At 35.1% G+C, this 20838-nt stretch overlaps 5 protein-coding genes and 2 non-coding genes across 11 annotated transcripts; all 7 read left to right on the top strand.

Moving 5' to 3' along the window:
• The first annotated feature begins 627 nt into the window (after positions 1–627).
• On the top strand, positions 628–4151 carry LOC116117723 (probable dual-specificity RNA methyltransferase RlmN). Of its 3 annotated transcripts, none has more exons than XM_031403734.1 (10): positions 628–900; positions 996–1071; positions 1175–1272; positions 1485–1586; positions 1692–1778; positions 1997–2137; positions 2607–2749; positions 3041–3180; positions 3306–3442; positions 3536–4151. In XM_031403734.1, the coding sequence occupies exons 1-10, from the start codon at positions 688–690 to the stop codon at positions 3713–3715; spliced, it is 1317 nt and encodes a 438-aa protein (XP_031259594.1). In that variant the 5' UTR covers positions 628–687; the 3' UTR covers positions 3716–4151. The 3 variants fall into 3 exon arrangements, with proteins under 3 accessions (XP_031259594.1, XP_031259596.1, XP_031259597.1); XM_031403736.1 differs by having other exon boundaries at positions 1997–2113; XM_031403737.1 differs by having other exon boundaries at positions 630–900; positions 1997–2113; positions 2646–2749.
• A 224-nt stretch (positions 4152–4375) lies between these two features.
• Positions 4376–8557, top strand: LOC116117720 (serine/arginine-rich SC35-like splicing factor SCL30). 3 transcript variants are annotated; one of them, XM_031403733.1, is made up of 9 exons: positions 4376–4477; positions 5060–5230; positions 5315–5392; positions 6982–7146; positions 7235–7275; positions 7540–7618; positions 7710–7892; positions 8210–8275; positions 8409–8557. In XM_031403733.1, exons 2-9 carry the CDS (start codon positions 5064–5066, stop codon positions 8428–8430), a joined length of 801 nt encoding a protein of 266 aa, XP_031259593.1. In that variant the 5' UTR covers positions 4376–4477; positions 5060–5063; the 3' UTR covers positions 8431–8557. The 3 variants fall into 3 exon arrangements, with proteins under 3 accessions (XP_031259593.1, XP_031259591.1, XP_031259592.1); XM_031403731.1 differs by having other exon boundaries at positions 8210–8548; XM_031403732.1 differs by having other exon boundaries at positions 4390–4473; positions 8210–8548.
• Positions 8558–11521: 2964 nt separating this feature from the next.
• On the top strand, positions 11522–14259 carry LOC116117752 (16 kDa phloem protein 1). Its single transcript, XM_031403772.1, has 5 exons — positions 11522–11829; positions 12204–12269; positions 12706–12844; positions 13518–13653; positions 14078–14259. Exons 1-5 carry the CDS (start codon positions 11763–11765, stop codon positions 14129–14131), a joined length of 462 nt encoding a protein of 153 aa, XP_031259632.1. The 5' UTR covers positions 11522–11762; the 3' UTR covers positions 14132–14259.
• Positions 14260–14748: 489 nt separating this feature from the next.
• TRNAK-UUU lies at positions 14749–14820 on the top strand. Its single transcript has one exon. It is a non-coding gene; the product is annotated as a tRNA-Lys (tRNA).
• A 510-nt stretch (positions 14821–15330) lies between these two features.
• On the top strand, positions 15331–17400 carry LOC116117710. The gene is made up of 7 exons (XM_031403719.1): positions 15331–15703; positions 15780–16119; positions 16232–16613; positions 16708–16807; positions 16894–16953; positions 17041–17124; positions 17260–17400. Exons 1-7 carry the CDS (start codon positions 15515–15517, stop codon positions 17398–17400), a joined length of 1296 nt encoding a protein of 431 aa, XP_031259579.1. The 5' UTR covers positions 15331–15514.
• A 191-nt stretch (positions 17401–17591) lies between these two features.
• Positions 17592–17663, top strand: TRNAK-UUU. The gene has a single exon. It is a non-coding gene; the product is annotated as a tRNA-Lys (tRNA).
• Positions 17664–18153: 490 nt separating this feature from the next.
• Positions 18154–20815, top strand: LOC116117679. The gene is made up of 8 exons (XM_031403694.1): positions 18154–18526; positions 18603–18942; positions 19055–19436; positions 19531–19630; positions 19717–19776; positions 19864–19947; positions 20083–20190; positions 20356–20815. Exons 1-8 carry the CDS (start codon positions 18338–18340, stop codon positions 20662–20664), a joined length of 1572 nt encoding a protein of 523 aa, XP_031259554.1. The 5' UTR covers positions 18154–18337; the 3' UTR covers positions 20665–20815.
• The last annotated feature ends 23 nt before the right edge of the window (positions 20816–20838 follow it).

Raw genomic sequence — 20838 nt, forward strand, 5'->3', positions numbered from 1 at the left:
ACGGATGAATACATATAAAATTAAATACTTAATAAATTAGATGAATGATGTGTCAATTAAAGAGTGATGACAGTAAGGTTGTATGAAAAAAGTTTCTATAAGAAAAAAAGTTGTGAGAAATTTTGGTTATATATATTTTAAGAATAATACTCTATATATAACATTCTCGTACAACATTATGTGGTAAAAAGATGATTTAGTGGAAGTTTAATTTTAATTTAAAATTAATCAATCATATTTTGCTATATAATATTGTATGAAAAATATTATATGTATAGTATTATTTATATTTTACAGTGATTTTTTTTTGTTTCCTTTTAATCTTCATTCCTTATTTTAATAATCTTGTTATTATTACTAACCCTTTTAAGCATGGAGTTCATTATATGCGTCTTGCATTTTAGTTATGGGGAGATATCTACTATATTTACGTAATTATTTTAGTCCATGGATTTATAAGGGGTTACGCGACATTGAAGAATAGGCACGTCTGAAAAATACGTTGATTTTGATATATAAATAAACCCAATTGTCAATAATTAATATTTGTGTGTACCAATATTCGGATGTTGATTAGTGAGATATATAAGGGTATTTTTGTCTTTACAGCCGAGGGTTGGGGTTTTAGCCGAAACGGACATGAGATATCGAAACCAGAGGTTTTAAAGAGAATTGAGGAAGATAAAGATGATGGCCGTTTCAATGGCTCTGCTTCAGCACGTGTTCTCCGTTCCTTTGGCACGTGCAGCGTTGCGCCCTCGCTGTAGCCTCACCGTTTCCACATCTTCGCGGCGCAACCTATCTGTTTCTCTTCCCTCACGTGCTCCTCACGTGGACCCCCACGTCCTCCTCGGCATGTCCGAGCAGGAGCTTCAACAACTCGCCGTCGACTTCGGCCAGGTAGCTAACCAAAATTAAAACAAATTCTCCTTCAAATTCAAATGTTCCACGAAATAAAAATCACTTTTTTTTTTCTTTTGGAATTTATAATTTAGCAAAGCTATAGAGGGAAGCAACTTCACCATCTTATTTACAAGAGAAAGATCAACAAAATCGAGGATTTTAGTCAACGTGAGTATAATTTTTTGTTGCTTTTTAGTATAAATTTCTATATTTTGCTTATTGTTTGTACTTGTGACCTTTTTTTGTTGCTTTATATTTTGCTACAATGAAGTGCCGCAGGCGTTTAGAAATGACCTTCAGGAAGCCGGATGGACGGTTGGCTGCTCACCAATTTACCGCACGGTCACTGCAGCTGATGGAACTATTAAAGTATGGTTATTGCATTTGCTTAGTGTTTTTAATTTCTTTTTAATTTTCACAGTTTGTTGTGTTTTGAATTGATGTTATCATTTGATTTTATTATCTTATGAAATTCAGTTGCAGAATTTGTTTAATAAATGTTCTTAGCTTTCGAATTTTCTTTTCTTGTTGATGTTGTTTATATTTTTATTGATAATTTTTATGTGTTGCTGATCATGCAGTTATTGGTACAACTAGAGGACAACAGATTGGTTGAAACTGTTGGCATACCGGTTGAAGACAAGAAAGGTTTGATGCGTCTTACTGCGTGTGTGTCGTCACAGGTGGTTTTTTCACATAATTTTTTAGCCTATGAGGATTTATTTACCTAAGCATGAATACTTTTATAATAGCCTGGCTAACTTAATGTGTTTTCTTTGGTTATTCAGGTAGGCTGCCCATTGCGTTGCTCATTCTGTGCCACAGGGAAGGGAGGGTTTTCAAGAAATCTTAAAAGACATGAAATTATAGGGCAGGTGCGGTTTTTTTTTTTTTTTTTTTTTTGTCTCTTCTTGTTTGATCATCAAAGTCCTTTTTCTGGTATTTCAGCGGCTACATCATTCTGAGAACAAAGTAAAAATCAAGCTTTAGTGTGAAAAAAAGTTGGCTTTTATCAATTTATCATGAAAAAGTAATTGGATCCAAGCAGAATCAGTTCATTCACCATGATTTACTGTTGTTAATGTTTATGCAGGTTTTGGCTATTGAAGAGATCTTCAAGCATAGGGTGACAAATGTAGTGTTCATGGGAATGGGTGAGCCAATGTTGAATCTTAAATCAGTACTTGAAGCACATCGATGTTTAAATAAGGTGCTTTTACAACTATTTGTGCAGGTCATCTAGGTTTTTCATTTCATTTATTTTTCCTAAATAAGTGTTTGTCCCTATCTTCTCATTTAACTTGGTTAATACTGCTGTTATGGATCAATAGGTTTCTTTAGACTCAATTAGCTGTTAGTTGATCTGTGTTCTAATTGATAGGATGCAATCAAATAAGGTTTTATCTGAGAAATTCTGTTGTTCTAACTGTCCATTGGAATTCTTCACATTTAAGAGATGCATATCTCTTGTCTAATGAGTAAAACATGCATCACATGCCATGTACTATGCTGGTCAAATAATGTTTATGTCTTGTTTTACTTTATGAGCAGAAAAGAAAATGAGAGACAAGAAAGATAGAAAACAATTGTAACTTGATAATTGCGGGGAGAGTTGTTATAAGAATTCAGTTTATCTCATTTAACATGTCTGCCTCATGTTTACTATTAAACTGTGCAACAACTTTCAATATGTGGGTTTTCAGTGTAAACTCATTTGCAATGGACTGTTCTTTATTTTAAAGGATGTGGAAATTGGACAAAGAATGATCACAATTTCCACTGTGGGGGTTCCAAACACAATTAAAAAGCTGGCTTCTCACAAACTTCAGTCGACACTGGCAGTCAGGTGTGGTACTGTATTTAGAAAATAAGAATATATGGTGCTTTTCGTTTCTAAATTATTCATATTATTTTTTCTTCTTCACCAAGTGTAATGATGTACGTTCGGGTGTGACCAAATATTGGTTTTCCAGGGTAATCTCCCCTCTTTGCTCTGCTTTTGGGTTTTAACCCTACTTTACCCTTTAATTGTTGAGCTTTTGAAGCAGAGCATATTGGTCAATGCTTCTGTGATGTAAATGTTTCTTCCAGTTTGAAGGATGTATACTTACTTTTCATATTTTCCCTTGTGCACTAGTTTGCATGCTCCTAACCAGGAACTTAGAGAATCAATTGTGCCAAGTGCGAAATCCTACCCTCTGGAAGCAATTATGAAGGATTGCAGGGATTACTTTGTTGAAACCAGTCGACGGGTTTCCTTTGAGTATGCACTATTAGGTACTGAAGTTTCACTTGGCATAAATTTACTTCCCCTTCTTGTTCTTTTGTGCTCCTAAATGAAAATATGAAAGTAATATAAATAGCCCTTTTCTTTAATATTATTAATTATTGGTGATCTGTAGCTGGAGTCAATGATTCAGTAGAGCATGCTGTAGAACTTGCTGAGCTACTTCACGAGTGGGGACGTGGTCACCATGTGAACCTGATACCTTTCAATCCAATAGATGGCTCTGATTATAAACGCCCGTATAGAAAAGTGGTTTGTTGATAACCATATATCATTTTCTCCATTTTTGACAATAACCCTCGTTTTTTTTTTTTGTCAATTTCTTAAGATCGTTCCATTTGGCAGGTCCAAGCATTTTCGGCTGCTTTGGAGTCTCGTAAAATAACTGCTAGTGTACGTCAAACCAGGGGACTGGATGCTAGTGCAGCTTGTGGTCAGCTAAGAAATGAGTTTCAGAAGAGTCCTTTGCTCTCTGACTCCAAGAGCTCAGAATCTGAAACAGACAACATTGCAGTTGCTTGTTGATTGATGCCAAACATGCATTCTTTGCTACTCTGCGGCTCTGCTTCAAGACGCTTGATGAGAAACTGCTGATTGACAAGGCTCATTGAAGCTCTGCTAATCGCAAACAGTAATCGTTGTGAAAGCTGCAAGAATAGAGTTTCCTTTGTACATCAGAAATGCTGTTAAGATCTCCAAGTAAACATTCTCGCTTCCCTTTCTTGCTGGAGATGCTGAATAATTAGAGGGCTTGCAAAGACGCAAGTGAGGATTAGCAAGCCCTTGTATTTGGGGTTTCATTATCAAATGAGAGCAAATTCATTGTAGCCTTCTGATTAACAATTGTGACTCTCTCTTGCTTGTACCAGTAAAATTTTTGTTGGTAATTTAACAGTAGAAAGGTTGTCAAATTAGCCCCGAGTTATTATTGCCCTCCAATGTAATCAAGATAATTGCACTATGAATAACATTTTCAAATAATCAGAACAAATTTCTAGCTAATTTACTATTTGGAGTTGGACAATTATCTACGATGTTTTTAAAAGAAAAAAAATAGTAAAATACTTGCTACAACTGCGACAAACTATATTTTTTTTTTTATTTAAAAGAAAAAATAATTGTCGGTCCGGGCCGGGCCGCACAAATTAGGGGCCCGATTTCTAGGGCTTAAAAAATGAAAAAGTTATGCATAAAAGCAGAGAGCAACCATCCCAGTTGACGGTAGACTTCAGATCTAAGTAAAACTTTCTCTCCAAATCGCTCACCCCTGCCGTCGTACTCGTGTAGGTAAGCTTACACCTTTGTATTTTCTCTTCATATCATTCATGATCCAAGAGAATTTTTTTTTTCTTTGTTTGCCTGATGAGAAATCGCCGGAAACCGAAGAGAAAGCACTTTTTTTTTTTTTTTTCGCTTAATTCTCTCTATTTTTTTTTCTTCTTTTTGTAAATTCTTCGGACTTCTCAGCTTGGGGATTTTTGTATATTATCTCTTGTTCATTATATGAAAAAGGTGAATTTGGTCAAATAAGTCAAAAATATTGTATTTAGGGATTGTTGAGTAATTTGGGTGTTTTTCAGAAATAGATTATTATTATTATTATTATTATTATGGCATGGATTTTGTTTGGTTGATTGACATTATTTTATTAGTTTTTTTTTTTCACACTTTAAATGGATTCATTTATAGATTGTTCTTTCTTGACCTTGACTGCTTTCAAAAATGTAAAGATGAATCTAATTTAGAGGTGAAAACTTATTAATGGTAAATATCAGATCAATTTTGTTTTACTACTTTTTTCAAAACTTCATCTGCTTAGGGCTGACTTTAATTGCTAATTGATGTGAAATATGAATTCATTTACTGCAGTATCATGAGAAGGTACAGCCCACCATACTATAGCCCTCCCAGGAGAGGATACGGAGGTAGAGGAAGAAGCCCTCCAAGAAGGGGATATGGTGGTGGTGGCGGAGGTTATGGAAGACGCAAGGAGCAGAACCATGGAAGCCTTTTGGTTCGAAATATTCCTCTTGATTGCAGGTAACTTATTACATTGAAGGTTGTAACTTGGAACCCAGGGTTGATACAGTTAAGTGGCTTGAAGTATGTTTATTGCTATTTCAGGCCAGAAGAACTTCGAATTCCATTTGAGAGATTCGGGCTTGTTAGGGATGTTTACATTCCCAAGGATTATTACACTGGGTGAGTTTACCGCGTGAGAGTATGATACACCTATATTGTTATTGCCTTTAATCTTTTAATTGAAAATGAAAATAAAAGTTTACAAGGTGGTCCAGGTGTCTCCTGTTGGACAGCTAAATGTTTACAAAAAACTCGAAAATCATGTGTAATCTTTGCAATATGAACACCAAAAACAGAGAAAGATTACAGAAGCCCATAAAGCCACAAAAAAGCAGACCACATGGAGAAAAAATGAGGTGTCTTGGAAATCTTTTGCAATAGATGCCCAACGAGCAGCAAAATATCTGGTTTATCTGGTTTTCTCCCACTAAATTCCAACCTATGTTGATATGCTATTATCGTTATAAGAATTAGTTTTAGTTGTGTTTGTCTTTAGATTGACAATTAGCTTCATCCTCGAGGTCAGCTCTCCAGAACTCAGTTTACGTAGACAGGGTTAACCTCAAGTTAATTTGCTTGACTAATTTGACATTTCACTATTCAACACCTAACTTGAAAAGTCTTTCTTGTTAATATATTCCACTATAGCTTTTATGTTACTTATCACTTTATATCTTAAAGAAGTTTTCCGTGATTAAATTTCTTTCAAGTATGATTTAATACAACATCCTAAAATTTTTATATATCAATAATCAAATTGAGTCAACAGTCAGAACCGAATGTGAGCCTCTCTTGGTTAATTTACTGTTTGATAAAGTTGCTGTCAATTCTATTATTTTTAATATGTTGTTAGAGCTTTGAAGCAGAAATTTGGAATCAACAATTAGTTAGAGTCCATAGTTCTTTTAAATTTTCACATGCTACTTATTTCCTAATTTCACTGTACCATCCTCAGTTACATTATGCAATGAGGCCTGGAAAGATATGTCCACTGAATAAAAATTATGAAATTATCCAGGCGTTTGTTTCTTTTTTTCATAGCAAATTAAAGTTTGAACTGGTTTGTCAGGGGGTATGTTGGTTTGAAGTTAAGTTAAAACAAGCCGAAGCCCCACATTTGATGAAGACCTACTGTTTATCATGCCTAACTTATTGGTGTCAAGGGTGTTAAGAGTAATGTTCAAATGAAGAGTTATCACATTTCAAGGCCTACAGTTTATCATGCCTAACATAGTGGTCTCAAAGGGTATAAAGATTAATGTTCAAATGAAGATTGTTCCTTTTTTTGAAGAGGAACTTTATAATTTCACAATCAATAGAAGTCTGATGAGGAAGAAGATTGAATCTTGCTCAGTTGAAGAGTACTTGAGGAGTTTTTAACTTTGGGGGAAACGATGAAGTCAAGTGCTTCTTATATTTACAAGCATGTGAAGAATTTTGAAGTCACTTCCCTCTTTTCAAGTTGCCTTTCATACTTGGTTGTTAAAGAAAAGGTCAGCCACTTAGCTTGCTTTATGTAAATTCGGTGCCCACACATAAGGTAGTGCGATTCAGGATTGATATTTAGATATGTAGAAAAAGGTAATTATGTGATGAAACCTTGGCAGTAACTTAACATTGAAATCTGGCCAAGTAACTCTCCTCAAACAATGTTGTTACCACAGATTTAGACTTGTTTTAAATGAAGCCATGCTTTGCCTCGTTTGCAGTGAACCTCGAGGGTTTGCTTTTGTGCAATTTGTGGATCCTTATGATGCCGCAGAAGCTCAGCATCACATGAATGGGAAGCGCTTTGCTGGGAGGGAAATATCTGTTGTTGTTGCTGCAGAGACAAGGAAAAGGCCAGAGGAGATGCGCCACAGAGCTAGGGTCAGGTAATCTCTCTACCTTCTACCATCCTCTTCCTTTATGCTTAAGTGTGTTACTTTTTTTAATTTTTTTTATTCGTTTTAAATTCTGTAGTGGAGGATCAAGCTATGATGGACCAAGATCATCTTATTATGGTATGTGTCTTTTACTGGCACATTTTTGCTCCAAATTAAGATGGTATGGGAGTTAGGAAACTTAAAGTTGGGTTCTCTGGGTTTTGAAGCTCTTGGTGGATGCAGTATAATAACTTTGCTCGCAATTTTTATTTAGTGATATACTTAATTATTATTATGGTCTCAACATTGATTTTGTATGTATGCCCTTCCTTTTCTTATTGTGGTACATATATATAGAAATCTTTCTTAATTGGTCTCTGTTCTGTATATAATATGTTTCAGGACGTTCTCGGTCACGTTCAGTATCCCGTTCACGCTCCCCTCGACATCCTCAAGGTTCTAGAGGTCGATATCGCTCAAGGTAATTGATCAAATTATTCTCATCTGCCCACTATCTCCTCCTTATGCCTGCTGATGTGGGTGAATACATTTGGGTATAATAATTTTGTTAGGTCCTACTCTCCTGTCCCAAGACAACATGAACATTACTCTGTTTCCCCAAGGAGAAGACACGCTGAACACCCAAGGTCACCTAGAGGTCCTCCACAAGAGCGAGTTGTTGAATACACTCGCAGGTCATATTCTCCTGCTTATGACGATGCTGCTGATCGGAACCATGGCAATGATTATGTCGAGTAAGTGGAAGACTCTGCCTCACTGATTTAATGTTGTAGCTTTACAATGCAGTGCAATACTACCATCAATATATATGATTGTTTCACTATTTTGGATATGGAATTAAAGCCATGGTTGTTATAGATTTCTCTGTCAGATTACTGTTGATTTACATATTTTATGGTGCATGCCACTGGCAAGGGGGATGAACCACTGTTCTTAGATAGAGATGTCAGGTTTTGATTTTGTTTTACATGCCATCTACTGGCCTGCACTTGCAAAGGTTGATGTTATGCTTCTGTTTATTACATTCTCTCACTCAAATAATTTGTTGCAGGAAATCTGCCTATGAGGAGGGGTCCAGGGCTCATTGGAGGGCTCCACCAGGTGGCGGAGCATCAAGGTCACCCTCTGGTTCTAGATCTAGATCTGCTGATTTGTCGCCTAGACGCAGTAGATAATATAAGGCATTAAGACGAAGACATATTTGGAGACTGGCTTTTAGATTTTAGTTCTGATATTTTAGCTCTTTTCAGGTTGTCAAGAAGCAGTTTGTAGCATTTTCTCCCCCAAATTTATGCCTCTTGCAGACAGTGAAAGCCGCAGTAATAGGCTTGATTATATTTGTGTGGAAGAAACTGTAACCAATTGCACCAGTATCGCCGAAGTCTTTGATTTTCGTTTAGATGACATCTTTATTGATTAATAGTCATCAGTTCCAACCTTAATATTAACCCTAGATTTCTATGGCTTTTGCATATTCTGTGCTTGTATATTTTATCAAAGGTTTGCCTTCAATTTGTGTTCTCAGAATAGTACCACATGGTCTAGACTACTTCCCAGGGGAATTTATGGATGTTTCCAAAATCCTTTTTTAAGTTAGGAGTGGTTTCCCTTAATTTAATTCGAAAAGCAGACCTGCAAAGAATTTTGTAGTAATGGGGTTTGAGCCTTTTCATGTGATGTGCTAGTTAATATGGGAAAGAAAGAAATGTTTGTTCTATTAATTTTTTTTTTATCATTTTTGATAACCCGCGTGTTAAGACTAATTTATAGGTATTTCAATTAATCTGCGAGATTTATTAAATATCCTACAAGTTCAATAGATCAGTTAAGTTATAAATGTGATAGATGGTTTTTTTGTGGCAGTTGAAGTGTCGAACATAAGATTTTTGAACAATTTACCTACATGAGTCGAATACAAAACTTTTGAATAACTCATCCATATGACTTGAACACAAGTCTTATGGATAACTCACCTATATGATTAAAATCTTGTTATTTTCGTCTAGCTACAAGCCTTGTTTTAAAACCTGGACCGGTTGATTCGACTAGGAATCGTCTTTTACTTTGGTTTGGGTTTACATAAAATCGGAAATATCAATAAATCTGTTTTGGACCGGTAATGGATCAACGGAACAGTATAAAATCGTCGATCTGACCAGTCCGAGGCTTAAAACGGTTCATCTAATTTAAAAAAAATTCATATTCCTAAATTAATTTCAGTACCGTTTCATTATCTTATATTTTCATCTTCAATTGTAAAGAATAAGAAGTAAGGGGAGGGGTAGGAAGAAGAAAGAGAAGAGGAGACACGAGAAAGAGTAAGGAAGAAGATTAGAAAAAAGAAAAAAGGAGATGAAGAGAAAGAGAAGGAAGAAGAAAGTGAAGAAAAATTACAGTAGAGGAAGAAGAAAGAGAAAGGGGAAAGTGACGGAAAGTGATGGGGAGGGAGAGAAAAAAGAAAGGAAAAAGAAAGAAATTGATGGAGAGTGATGGCCTGGTGGGGAGAGGGAAAGAAAAGTGAAAGACAGAGCTGATGGGGAGAGAGAAAAAATAATCAATAATAAAATTTGAGAGTGTATTTACTTTATTTTAAGCTTATAGGAGTTTATAGGTAAATTTTAAGGATGTATTTGTTAGTTTTTAAACTTAAACCATTAATGGAATTGTTTAAAGATGTGATTGTTATATATCGGTCAGATCGCCTGGTCCAATCGATTGGACAGGTCAACCCGCAAATTGGCTCCTTGACCGGGTCAACTAATGGTCCGGTTTTGAAAACAATGGCTACAAGCTAACGCATAGGCTTTCCAAATTTCTCCTTAGTTGTGGTAGTTGATTTGAAACTATTTAGAGGAATGTAGAGGCAACTATGAGCTAAAGCAGTTTGATCTCAAATAAATAATAAAGAGAATGAATTCAATCCAGAGAAGTAGATAAATCATGAGAACAAAGAACTCTGTCAAACCCAATTTGTTACAACCATGTTCAAACGTGTTCTATAATCACTTGGAAAAATTTAAACAAATTAGAAAAATGTAAAAAGCAAACAAGACTAAGGACAAAGGAAAGAGTGTTCTATAATCACTTGGAAAAATTTAAACAAATTAGAAAAATGTAAAAAGCAAACAAGACTAAGGACAAAGGAAAAGAGATCCCAATTGTAAATAACGTTTTAAATAATCCAATTTGACTAAAGATGGTCAAGTTCATTTTAATGGGATTGACCTCTTTTGTCTTTGTAACATCATTATTTAGAAGCTTAGGGTGTCAGACCAAGATATTAATGTTGACCGGCCCAACCGGTTGGACTGGTCAACCCGAGACCCAGGCAACATATCAAGTTTCTCAATGGGTCGGTTTTTAAAACAGTGGTTTGAGCATTTTCATGTGATGTGCTAGTTAATATGGGAAAGAAAGAAATGTTTATTTTACTACACCAACAATCATCTCTCATAAACTTTATTTCACAATCTTGATATGACAGTTCGTAATTGATCAATTCACAACGAGTCCCATATGGGATCTCATAAAATTTCTCCTTAGTTGTGGTCGTTGATTTGAAACTATTTAGAGGAATGTAAAGGAAACTATGAGCTAAAGTAGTTTGATCTCAAATTAATGCTGAAGAGAATGAATTCAATCCAGAGAAGTAGATGGACCATGAGAACAAAGAACTCTGTCAAACCCAATTTGTTTGTAGCATGTTCAAATGTGTTCTATAATCACTTGGAAAAATTTAAACAAATTAGAAAAATGTAAAAAGCAAACAAGACTTAAGGACAAAGGAAAGGGATCCCAATTGTAAATAACGTTTTAAATAATCCAATTTGACTAAAGATGGCCTTCAGCAAGTTCAATTGAATAATATTATGTTAACAACACTCTCTTATAAACTTTCTCTCACAATCCTAATATAACAGTTCGTAATTGATCAATTTATAACGGGTATCACATCAGTTCCACTAATTAATTGATCAGTTCATAATATGTCCCACATGGGTTTCGCTAATTAATTGATCAGTTTATAACGGATCCTACATGAGTTTCGCTAATTAATTGATCAGTTTATAATGAGTTCCATATGAGTTTCGTTAATTAATTAATCAGTTTATAATGGATCCTACATAAGTTCCGTTAATTAATTAATCAATTTATAACGGAGTTCATATGGGTTCCATTAATTAATTAGGAATGGACTAATAAGAAGTTGTCACTCATATTGTAACGTAATATCTATCACTCAATTCAATTTCATCCATTCCACCACTTGTCATATAATATGATAACCCAATTTGCTGTGAAGCTGAATTGGTCATGTACTGACAACTTGCAAGTTGCAACAACCAAATTACAGCTCGTTCACATCATTATGTTTGCATTCCGATCTAAAAAATATTCTCAATTTGGAATTCACCCATGTGTTAGCTAAAAGCCTGCTGGCTGCTGCTGTTCTTTCTTGAATTTGACTGCCCGTCGTTGTATCACTTTATCCACATGAGCGTTAGAATATAAACCATATTGAACTCATGCTGGAAACAATTCAAGCTTAAAAAAAGTAATTATCATTTTATTTTGAACTTCAAAGCTTAGAGAGATACAGAGACATGGCTATTGGGTTAATGGAGGTTCTGCTTGTTAATGCAAAAGGCCTTGCTGACACCGATTTCTTAGGTACTTTTTAATGGGTTCCTTTGATTTGTAATCTGTTTGTAGCTTCTTATCCATTTCATTTGATCAAATGGGGTGCTTTTCTTCTTCTGTTTCCGTATTATTATTTCTATTACTTCATATAGTTTGAAGATAGGAACTCTGGATTCCTTGTTATGTAATTTTATGTCAATAGTTTTAGTTTGTAAGCTATGCATGATGGATCATAAACACCCATTATTCATTCAAGATCAGAAATTCAAAGTTTGAAGAATTAAAATGATGATATTAAGTTGTGATTCTGGTGAATACTTATTCTTCATTATGTGGTGCTGTTCTATTGTAACATTCTAAGTCAACTCGTGGAAACAGAATATTGATGTTTTTGTTTTTGGTAGGTGATGTTGATCCTTATGTTGTGATGCAATACAAAGGCCAAGAGCGTAAAAGCAGCGTGGCCCAAGGTTAGTTCAATTCACACAAATACTCTTTAATTTTCTAGATGTATCTGATATAAAGAGGGTGTGTTTGAATGTGTTTGTGCGAAGTCAAAAGTGCTTCCAGATAGCCAGAAGTGCTTTTAAAAAAAAATATGTGGTACTGTTTAGCAGGAATAGAGAAAAGCATTTTTGGGTGGTCTGCGAGGCAATTGAAGTTCTTCTTTGCTAATTAGAATGACACCCAGTTGATGACCTACTAAAATCGATCTCTTTATTAGTGTTGTCCATTCAATATTTCTTAGTTTACCATAACGTTTTCTTTCGCCGTTAATTGTTCTGATGGTTGTACATAATTTCAGTGCATGCAGAATGTTAGTACAAACGAGAGTTCATAATTGAATTGCTAGCTAAGTTTGGCATGAAACTCATCAATGAAAGCATACTGTTATAATATGTGCAGGACAGGGCGGGAATCCTTCCTGGAATGAAAAATTTACCTTCAGGGTGGAGTATCCAGGATGTGGTGGCCAGTACAAGCTCGTTCTTAAAATCATGGACAAGGATACCTTCACTCATGATGACTTCCTTGGCGAAGCCACGTAAGACCATCTTATAGTAATTATTACCCTTTACATGAACATTCTTGACCAACAAATTCATAAATAACTTCTTGTCGTAACTTGCACACCATTTTCCATTTGAGATTAATATCATGGTAACATATCTGATTAACCTGTTTCTTTTTATGTCACAGTTAGAGGTAAACTTTTTATATTGAGATTGTTGGGTATGATGAATGAGTAAAGATGTAATTCATTAGCATCTGTTAATGTTTACTAAAGTTTTATGATCAGGATGACTTCTTAAATTCCTATATCTTAAGATTTCCAAAATTTACTCTCTGTATATTTACATGATTGTTTAGATAAGAGTTTGCATAATGTATATACTTTTTGAAAAGTCATTCTAATCTTTTCCTAAATACACTTGGCGAAAGTAAGTTTTTTGCCCAAAAAAATAAGAGATTTTCATCAGTCATCAGCATTGGTCCTTGTCAATTCATATGAATTGTCATTGAATTTGCTTGAAGCCACTGTAATAGAAGCTTAAATTTAAGGATACAATATTGAAACTAAGTAGAACGATTTAGAACCACTATGATAGACATCCTGACAGAAAAAGACTACTACCTCTAGACATGCCTGAGCAAAAGTCATATTTCTCTCTTTTGGTATACTCAATGGTGGTGTTGGATTGCTTTTCCACTTGCAGAATCTATGTGGAGGATTTTTTGTTACTAGGAATGGACAATGGAACTGCTGAATTACATCCTCGCAAATATAGTGTAACTCAAGCTGATGGAACTTATCGTGGAGAGATTCAAGTTGGTCTCACTTTGACCCGCAAGGTAGCTTTAAATTTTGCATGATCTTTCCCTCTCAATATATCAAGCGGTTGGTCTGGCATGCATGATGCATTCACATATACTAGCTCGAATTCTATAACTTAGTGTAGCCATAAAAAGATAGGATGCCTCTTTTTACACTTCAAATGGTTATTGGAGCCATAATACCTTGAGTTAGAAGTCACCCAAGTTCTCTTCTTTGTAACCAATGTTAATGGTGTTTCTAAATTAGACCGCGACAAAATCACCCGTGACATTTTTTATTAAGATGACTTGAAACTCGGAGTCATTCAGGTCTTGGGATTTTTCTTCGTTTCTGATAGATGCATCCGGAAATTGAAATAAACAATAACATTGTTTAGCTGTTAGGTTTTTTATTATTCCCCCATTTTTCTTTGGGTTGATATAGTTCTTGCTTATTGAACAGTTTGAGCAGACAACTGAAAGCAGCTATGGAGGCTGGAAGGAAAGTGATGTGTAGTAAGCTTGATTGCTCCAATGAATGAAATATTTGTAATGTGTAAAATTTGAAGAAGGATGTGCAACTCTTGCAAAGATTCCAGAATTAATCATTTGCTTATTATATGATGTGTTATGAAATTTCCTGAATTTCTTATTGGTGTTATTTCAGTAGCCAAATCTCATTAAAAAAAAAAAAAAAAAAAAATCAGTTAGGAAATAATAGGATTAATTAACTAAATAAATGATAAATTCACTTCGTTAAATAAATTATATAAAGTGAATATTAAACTTATTATCTCTTCTTATAATACAACTTTACAAAATTAAATATTGTATTCAATTAAATTCGCTAAATAAATTATATAACAAGCGTATTAGTTTTATTATCACTTTTTATAATCCAATAGATGGTACAAAGTTAAATTATTTTATTTAATAATTAGATTTCTTTGCATGGTTTAAACCCCCAGACTATTTTTAATTTTAAAGAGAACAGGATAGTGCAAATATTTTTAATTTTGAGAGAGTAAAACGAGTGACATTGTAGAAATATAAATATTTTTTGATTTAAAATGCAAAGTTAGTTTTCAATAAATAATGGTATATAAATAAAAAAACTAAGCTATTAAATCAACTGCCGTCTTAGCTCAGCGGTAGAGCGCGTGGCTTTTAACCACGTGGTCGTGGGTTCGATCCCCACAGACGGCGTTTTATTATTATTATCTAGGTTTTTTCCATTTTTTTATTCTTATAATATATTTTTAATTTATTGATATAATCTAATTTTTTTTATTTGATTATATTCTAATATTAATTTGTTGACATGATTAGGTTTTTTGGATAATTAAATTTCTTTGATGACATCGTTGTAAAAAAGACTTTTGACAAATCTTACAAGATTTTAGAGGAAAAAAAAAATTCCGTTAAAAAAATGTCAAACATTGCTGAAAATGACCAACAAAAATTCCTGAATTTCATAAAGCCTTGTTTGGCGTCTTGCAAAAAAGTGGGTAAGTTATCATACAACTGTTCATGGGCTTCACGTCCTCTCACCTCCTCACTCTTTCAAATAAATGTACCTCTCTTCCTCTTCAATTAACTTCATGTGATGGCCATGCACTAACTCTCATTTCCACCACCCACCTCCAACTCACACCTTCCAATTCTTCCACCGCTAAAAAAACCACTTTTTCTCATGCATTTTCTCAACTTCTGCTTTCCATTTTATTCAACTCTTCCTGTTTTAACTACCTTTAGTGGCACCCACGATACATCACATTAACATCTCCCACTTTACAATATCTTTTAGTTCAATATTTGTATCTTTGTCGTCCCTGTAGTTTTCATTGTCATGCTTAAAGGTCGTTGCTGTTGTCTTTTTTAGATTTTGTTTTTTTTTTAAATGACGAAATTTGAAGACTTCTTGATGCAGCAAAGTGATGAGAAGCAGAAAAGAAGTGAGCTTGAGGAGGAGGTTGAGAAATTGCAGGCAGAATTAGATGGAGAATTGACACTCAACAAAGTTTTGCAATGTGCACTTGGTGGCCCTGTTATTTCACATCCTCTTCTTTCCTCTTTTCTTCCACCTCAGGTAACTGAAAATTATGAGGTCTACTATGGTGATAATCATGCAAAGAATGAGTGAATTGACTATGCAAATTATGCAGGTTCATGTGCTTCTTTCAGAGCTGGCAATGGTGGAGGAAGAAATAGTGTGGCTTGAGAGGAAAGTTGAAGAGCTGAAAATGAGATTGTATCATGAAAAGAAACAGACCAAGGAATGGCAAATGCAGAAGTCACAGACAGAGAAGCAACAGAGGAGGCTGCGGCGGGCTAATCACTTGTTATGTGGACCTGAAAATCCATCGATGCTCAATAAGGATCTCCAAGTTCGAACCAGGTCTCAAAATTATGATGAATTCAGAAAAAGAAGAATGAGAAGTAGTAGAAGAGCTTCTGTGGGTTCTGAAATAGAGATCTTAAGCATGTCTTCTACAGGGTTCCCTGGTAAGTTTGATCTTCTGACTTGAAAGAATATCTAGTTTCTTAGAATAAGAATCAGAAAGAAAATTGATTATAATTTTGGTTATTTGCTTGTGGCTTTGGATGTGATGAATAGAAGAAATTTATGAGAAATCAAGGAGGCATACAAGTAGAATCCCAAAACATTCTTCTGCTGTTGATAAAGAAACTGCCTGTGAGAAACCAAATTTACTCTCAGAAGAACTCATCAAATGCCTAATAGGCATATTTCTAGACATGAACCAGTCGGCTCAAGATCGAGAAGGATCAGCCATTGTTCCGAAGCTTAGTCTCTCCTGCATGAATTCAAAAGGCTTCATATCAAAGAATGCATCAAGTCTTGATCCTTATGGCATATTGCCAGATTTAGATGGCAGCATCAGAGACATAGGTCCATACAAGAACCTCATCCACATCACAAGAAGCTTCTTAGACATCAATCGTTTCGCAGAATGTCTATCAGCAGTCAGAAAATTGAGGTTGCTTCCAGGTTCTCTGATGCAATATGATAATTTAAAACATCAATAGTTACATCGAGTTACCTTATGTTTCCTTCTGTTTGATCTCTTTCAGGGTTTTGATGCATAAACTATCCAATGTAGACTTGACATTCTTGACTTACAAGCAGAAGCTAGCATTTTGGATCAACATCTACAATGCCTGCATAATGCATGTACTGTAAGACATCTTAAGCCTCATTAAGTGAAACAACATAACTACTTCATCCAAAAACTTAAGCTCTTAATTTCTCCGATTCAGGCATTTCTAGAACATGGGTTGCCCTCTACACAGGAGAAATTACTCGCACTCATGAACAAGGTACATTTGCTGATTAATCAAACTTATGAATTTGCATCAATTATTGCCAAATCATTTGCTGATTAACATGACATTGTTTTGATCCAGGCTGCACTGAATGTGGGTGGTATAGTACTGAACTCGCTGGCAATTGAACACTTTATCCTTCGACATCCCTGTGAAGCAGCATCTGTAAGTAAAAAATTTAAATGTTAGCTACTTCTAATACATCATATTCAGAATTTTTAACCATGTAGTCTTCTTTGAAAAGCATCTGATAAAATTGGATTTGCATCTGATAAAATTGGATTTTATTCTTACTTTCAGGAACCCACATACCAGAAAGAAACGCTTCTAAGGCATGCATATGGTTTGGGGTATCCAGAGCCAAATGTGACATTTGCCCTTTGCAGAGGCAGTTGGTCCTCACCAGCAGTAAGCACTTCACACTCATATGTATTAATTTAACATTCAGAAGTGTTTTTTTGAAGAGACTATTTTTAATTTTAAAGAGAACAGGATAGTGCAAATATTTTTAATTTTGAGAGAGTAAAACGAGTGACATTGTAGAAATATAAATATTTTTTGATTTAAAATGCAAAGTCAGTTTTCAATAAATAATGGTATATAAATAAAAAAACAAAGCTAATAAATCAACAGCCGTCTTAGCTCAGCGGTAGAGCGCGTGGCTTTTAACCACGTGGTCGTGGGTTCGATCCCCACAGACGGCGTTTTATCATTATTATCTAGGTTTTTCCCTTTTTTTTATTCTTATAATATAATCTAATTTTTTTATTTGATTATATTCTAATATTAATTTGTTGACATGATTAGGTTTTTGGGATAATTAAATTTCTTTGATGACATCGTTGCAAAAAAGACTTTTGACAAATCTTACAAGATTTTAGAGGAAAAAAAAAATTCCGTTAAAAAAATGTCAAACATTGCTGAAAATGACCAACAAAAATTCCTGAATTTCATAAAGCCTTGTTTGGCGTCTTGCAAAAAAGTGGGTAAGTTATCGTACAACTGTTCATGGGCTTCACGTCCTCTCACCTCCTCACTCTTTCAAATAAATGTGCCTCTCTTCCTCTTCAATCAACTTCATGTGATGGCCATGCACTAACTCTCATTTCCACCACCCACCTCCAACTCACACCTTCCAATTCTTCCACCGCTAAAAAAACCACTTTTTCTCATGCATTTTCTCAACTTCTGCTTTCCATTTTATTCAACTCTTCCTGTTTTAACTACCTTTAGTGGCACCCACGATACATCACATTAACATCTCCCACTTTACAATATCTTTTAGTTCAATATTTGTATCTTTGTCGTCCCTGTAGTTTTCATTGTCATGCTTAAAGGTCGTTGCTGTTGTCTTTTTTAGATTTTGTTTTTTTTTTAAATGACGAAATTTGAAGACTTCTTGATGCAGCAAAGTGATGAGAAGCAGAAAAGAAGTGAGCTTGAGGAGGAGGTTGAGAAATTGCAGGCAGAATTAGATGGAGAATTGACACTCAACAAAGTTTTGCAATGTGCACTTGGTGGCCCTGTTATTTCACATCCTCTTCTTTCCTCTTTTCTTCCACCTCAGGTAACTGAAAATTATGAGGTCTACTATGGTGATAATCATGCAAAGAATGAGTGAATTGACTATGCAAATTATGCAGGTTCATGAGCTTCTTTCAGAGCTGGCAATGGTGGAGGAAGAAATAGTGTGGCTTGAGAGGAAAGTTGAAGAGCTGAAAATGAGATTGTATCATGAAAAGAAACAGACCAAGGAATGGCAAATGCAGAAGTCACAGACAGAGAAGCAACAGAGGAGGCTGCGGCGGGCTAATCACTTGTTATGTGGACCTGAAAATCCATCGATGCTCAATAAGGATCTCCAAGTTCGAACCAGGTCTCAAAATTATGATGAATTCAGAAAAAGAAGAATGAGAAGTAGTAGAAGAGCTTCTGTGGGTTCTGAAATAGAGATCTTAAGCATGTCTTCTACAGGGTTCCCTGGTAAGTTTGATCTTCTGACTTGAAAGAATATCTAGTTTCTTAGAATAAGAATCAGAAAGAAAATTGATTATAATTTTGGTTATTTGCTTGTGGCTTTGGATGTGATGAATAGAAGAAATTTATGAGAAATCAAGGAGGCATACAAGTAGAATCCCAAAACATTCTTCTGCTGTTGATAAAGAAACTGCCTGTGAGAAACCAAATTTACTCTCAGAAGAACTCATCAAATGCCTAATAGGCATATTTCTAGACATGAACCAGTCGGCTCAAGATCGAGAAGGATCAGCCATTGTTCCGAAGCTTAGCCTCTCCTGCATGAATTCAAAAGGCTTCATATCAAAGAATGCATCAAGTCTTGATCCTTATGGCATATTGCCAGATTTAGATGGCAGCATCAGAGACATAGGTCCATACAAGAACCTCATCCAAATCACCAGAAGCTCAGTAGACATCAATCGTCTCGCAGAATGTTTATCAGCAGTCAGAAAATTGAGGTTGCTTCCAGGTTCTCTGATGCAATATGATAATTTAAAACATCAATAGTTACATCGAGTTACCTTATGTTTCCTTCTGTTTGATCTCTTTCAGGGTTTTGATGCATAAACTATCCAATGTAGACTTGACATTCTTGACTTACAAGCAGAAGCTAGCATTTTGGATCAACATCTACAATGCCTGCATAATGCATGTACTGTAAGACATCTTAAGCCTCATTAAGTGAAACAACATAACTACTTCATCCAAAAACTTAAGCTCTTAATTTCTCCGATTCAGGCATTTCTAGAACATGGGTTGCCCTCTACACAGGAGAAATTACTCGCACTCATGAACAAGGTACATTTGCTGATTAATCAAACTTATGAATTTGCATCAATTATTGCCAAATCATTTGCTGATTAACATGACATTGTTTTGATCCAGGCTGCACTGAATGTGGGTGGTATAGTACTGAACTCGCTGGCAATTGAACACTTTATCCTTCGACATCCCTGTGAAGCAGCATCTGTAAGTAAAAAATTTAAATGTTAGCTACTTCTAATACATCATATTCAGAATTTTTAACCATGTAGTCTTCTTTGAAAAGCATCTGATAAAATTGGATTTGCATCTGATAAAATTGGATTTTATTCTTACTTTCAGGAACCCACATACCAGAAAGAAACGCTTCTAAGGCATGCATATGGTTTGGGGTATCCAGAGCCAAATGTGACATTTGCCCTTTGCAGAGGCAGTTGGTCCTCACCAGCAGTAAGCACTTCACACTCATATGTATTAATTTAACATTCAGAAGTGTTTTTTGAAGAAGTTTCTATTAAGTGCTTTTCTAGCAATACAGTCAAAAAACTCCCAAAAAACGAGAAAAATGGAAAACTTGATCCAATAACTCCTATGTATTTGTAATTTGGTATGCAGTTGAGAGTGTATACTCCAGACGAAGTAGTGAATGAATTGGAAACGGCAAAAGTGGAGTATCTGGAAGCTTCAGTGGGAGTTACAAACAAGAGAAAGATTGTGGTTCCAAAGCTTCTGCAGTGGCACATGAAAGACTTTGCGGACGACATGGACTCACTACTGGAATGGATTTACAGTCAATTGCCACGTTCTGGGTCACTGAAAAGATTGATGATGGAATGCCTAAATGGAGAAGTTAAAAATCCTTCAACAAAAATGGTGGAAACTCAACCTTATGAATTCGAGTTCCGTTACCTACTGCCCCTGTAAATGAGATGAAAAACAACCCAAAAAATGGCATAATCATGATACTGCAAATGAAGTGTAGCTTTACCTTGATCATTATCCATTACCTTTGTTCGTCGCCAGGCAATTGCCGACTTTATCAAGACAATTTACTACTTCGATAAAATTTTTAGTAAGTTCCACAAGTTGGTATTTTGT

This window comes from Pistacia vera, unplaced genomic scaffold (assembly GCF_008641045.1).
Source record: "Pistacia vera cultivar Batoury unplaced genomic scaffold, PisVer_v2 Contig820, whole genome shotgun sequence".
Classification (NCBI taxonomy): domain Eukaryota; kingdom Viridiplantae; phylum Streptophyta; class Magnoliopsida; order Sapindales; family Anacardiaceae; genus Pistacia; species Pistacia vera.

Coding starts and splice junctions, on each gene's coding strand:
- LOC116117710 (XM_031403719.1), top strand. CDS start 15,515: ATGACGAAATTTGAAGACTTCTTGATGCAGCAAAGTGATGAGAAGCAG. Junction 16,120..16,231: donor GTCTTCTACAGGGTTCCCTG/GTAAGTTTGATC, acceptor TGTGATGAATAG/AAGAAATTTATGAGAAATCA. Junction 16,808..16,893: donor ACAATGCCTGCATAATGCAT/GTACTGTAAGAC, acceptor TCTCCGATTCAG/GCATTTCTAGAACATGGGTT.
- LOC116117720 (XM_031403731.1), top strand. CDS start 5,064: ATGAGAAGGTACAGCCCACCATACTATAGCCCTCCCAGGAGAGGATAC. Junction 5,393..6,981: donor CCCAAGGATTATTACACTGG/GTGAGTTTACCG, acceptor CCTCGTTTGCAG/TGAACCTCGAGGGTTTGCTT. Junction 7,893..8,209: donor CATGGCAATGATTATGTCGA/GTAAGTGGAAGA, acceptor AATTTGTTGCAG/GAAATCTGCCTATGAGGAGG.
- LOC116117723 (XM_031403734.1), top strand. CDS start 688: ATGATGGCCGTTTCAATGGCTCTGCTTCAGCACGTGTTCTCCGTTCCT. Junction 1,072..1,174: donor AATCGAGGATTTTAGTCAAC/GTGAGTATAATT, acceptor GCTACAATGAAG/TGCCGCAGGCGTTTAGAAAT. Junction 1,273..1,484: donor CAGCTGATGGAACTATTAAA/GTATGGTTATTG, acceptor CTGATCATGCAG/TTATTGGTACAACTAGAGGA.
- LOC116117752 (XM_031403772.1), top strand. CDS start 11,763: ATGGCTATTGGGTTAATGGAGGTTCTGCTTGTTAATGCAAAAGGCCTT. Junction 11,830..12,203: donor TGCTGACACCGATTTCTTAG/GTACTTTTTAAT, acceptor TGTTTTTGGTAG/GTGATGTTGATCCTTATGTT. Junction 12,270..12,705: donor TAAAAGCAGCGTGGCCCAAG/GTTAGTTCAATT, acceptor TAATATGTGCAG/GACAGGGCGGGAATCCTTCC.
- LOC116117679 (XM_031403694.1), top strand. CDS start 18,338: ATGACGAAATTTGAAGACTTCTTGATGCAGCAAAGTGATGAGAAGCAG. Junction 19,777..19,863: donor TACTCGCACTCATGAACAAG/GTACATTTGCTG, acceptor GTTTTGATCCAG/GCTGCACTGAATGTGGGTGG. Junction 20,191..20,355: donor GCAGTTGGTCCTCACCAGCA/GTAAGCACTTCA, acceptor TTTGGTATGCAG/TTGAGAGTGTATACTCCAGA.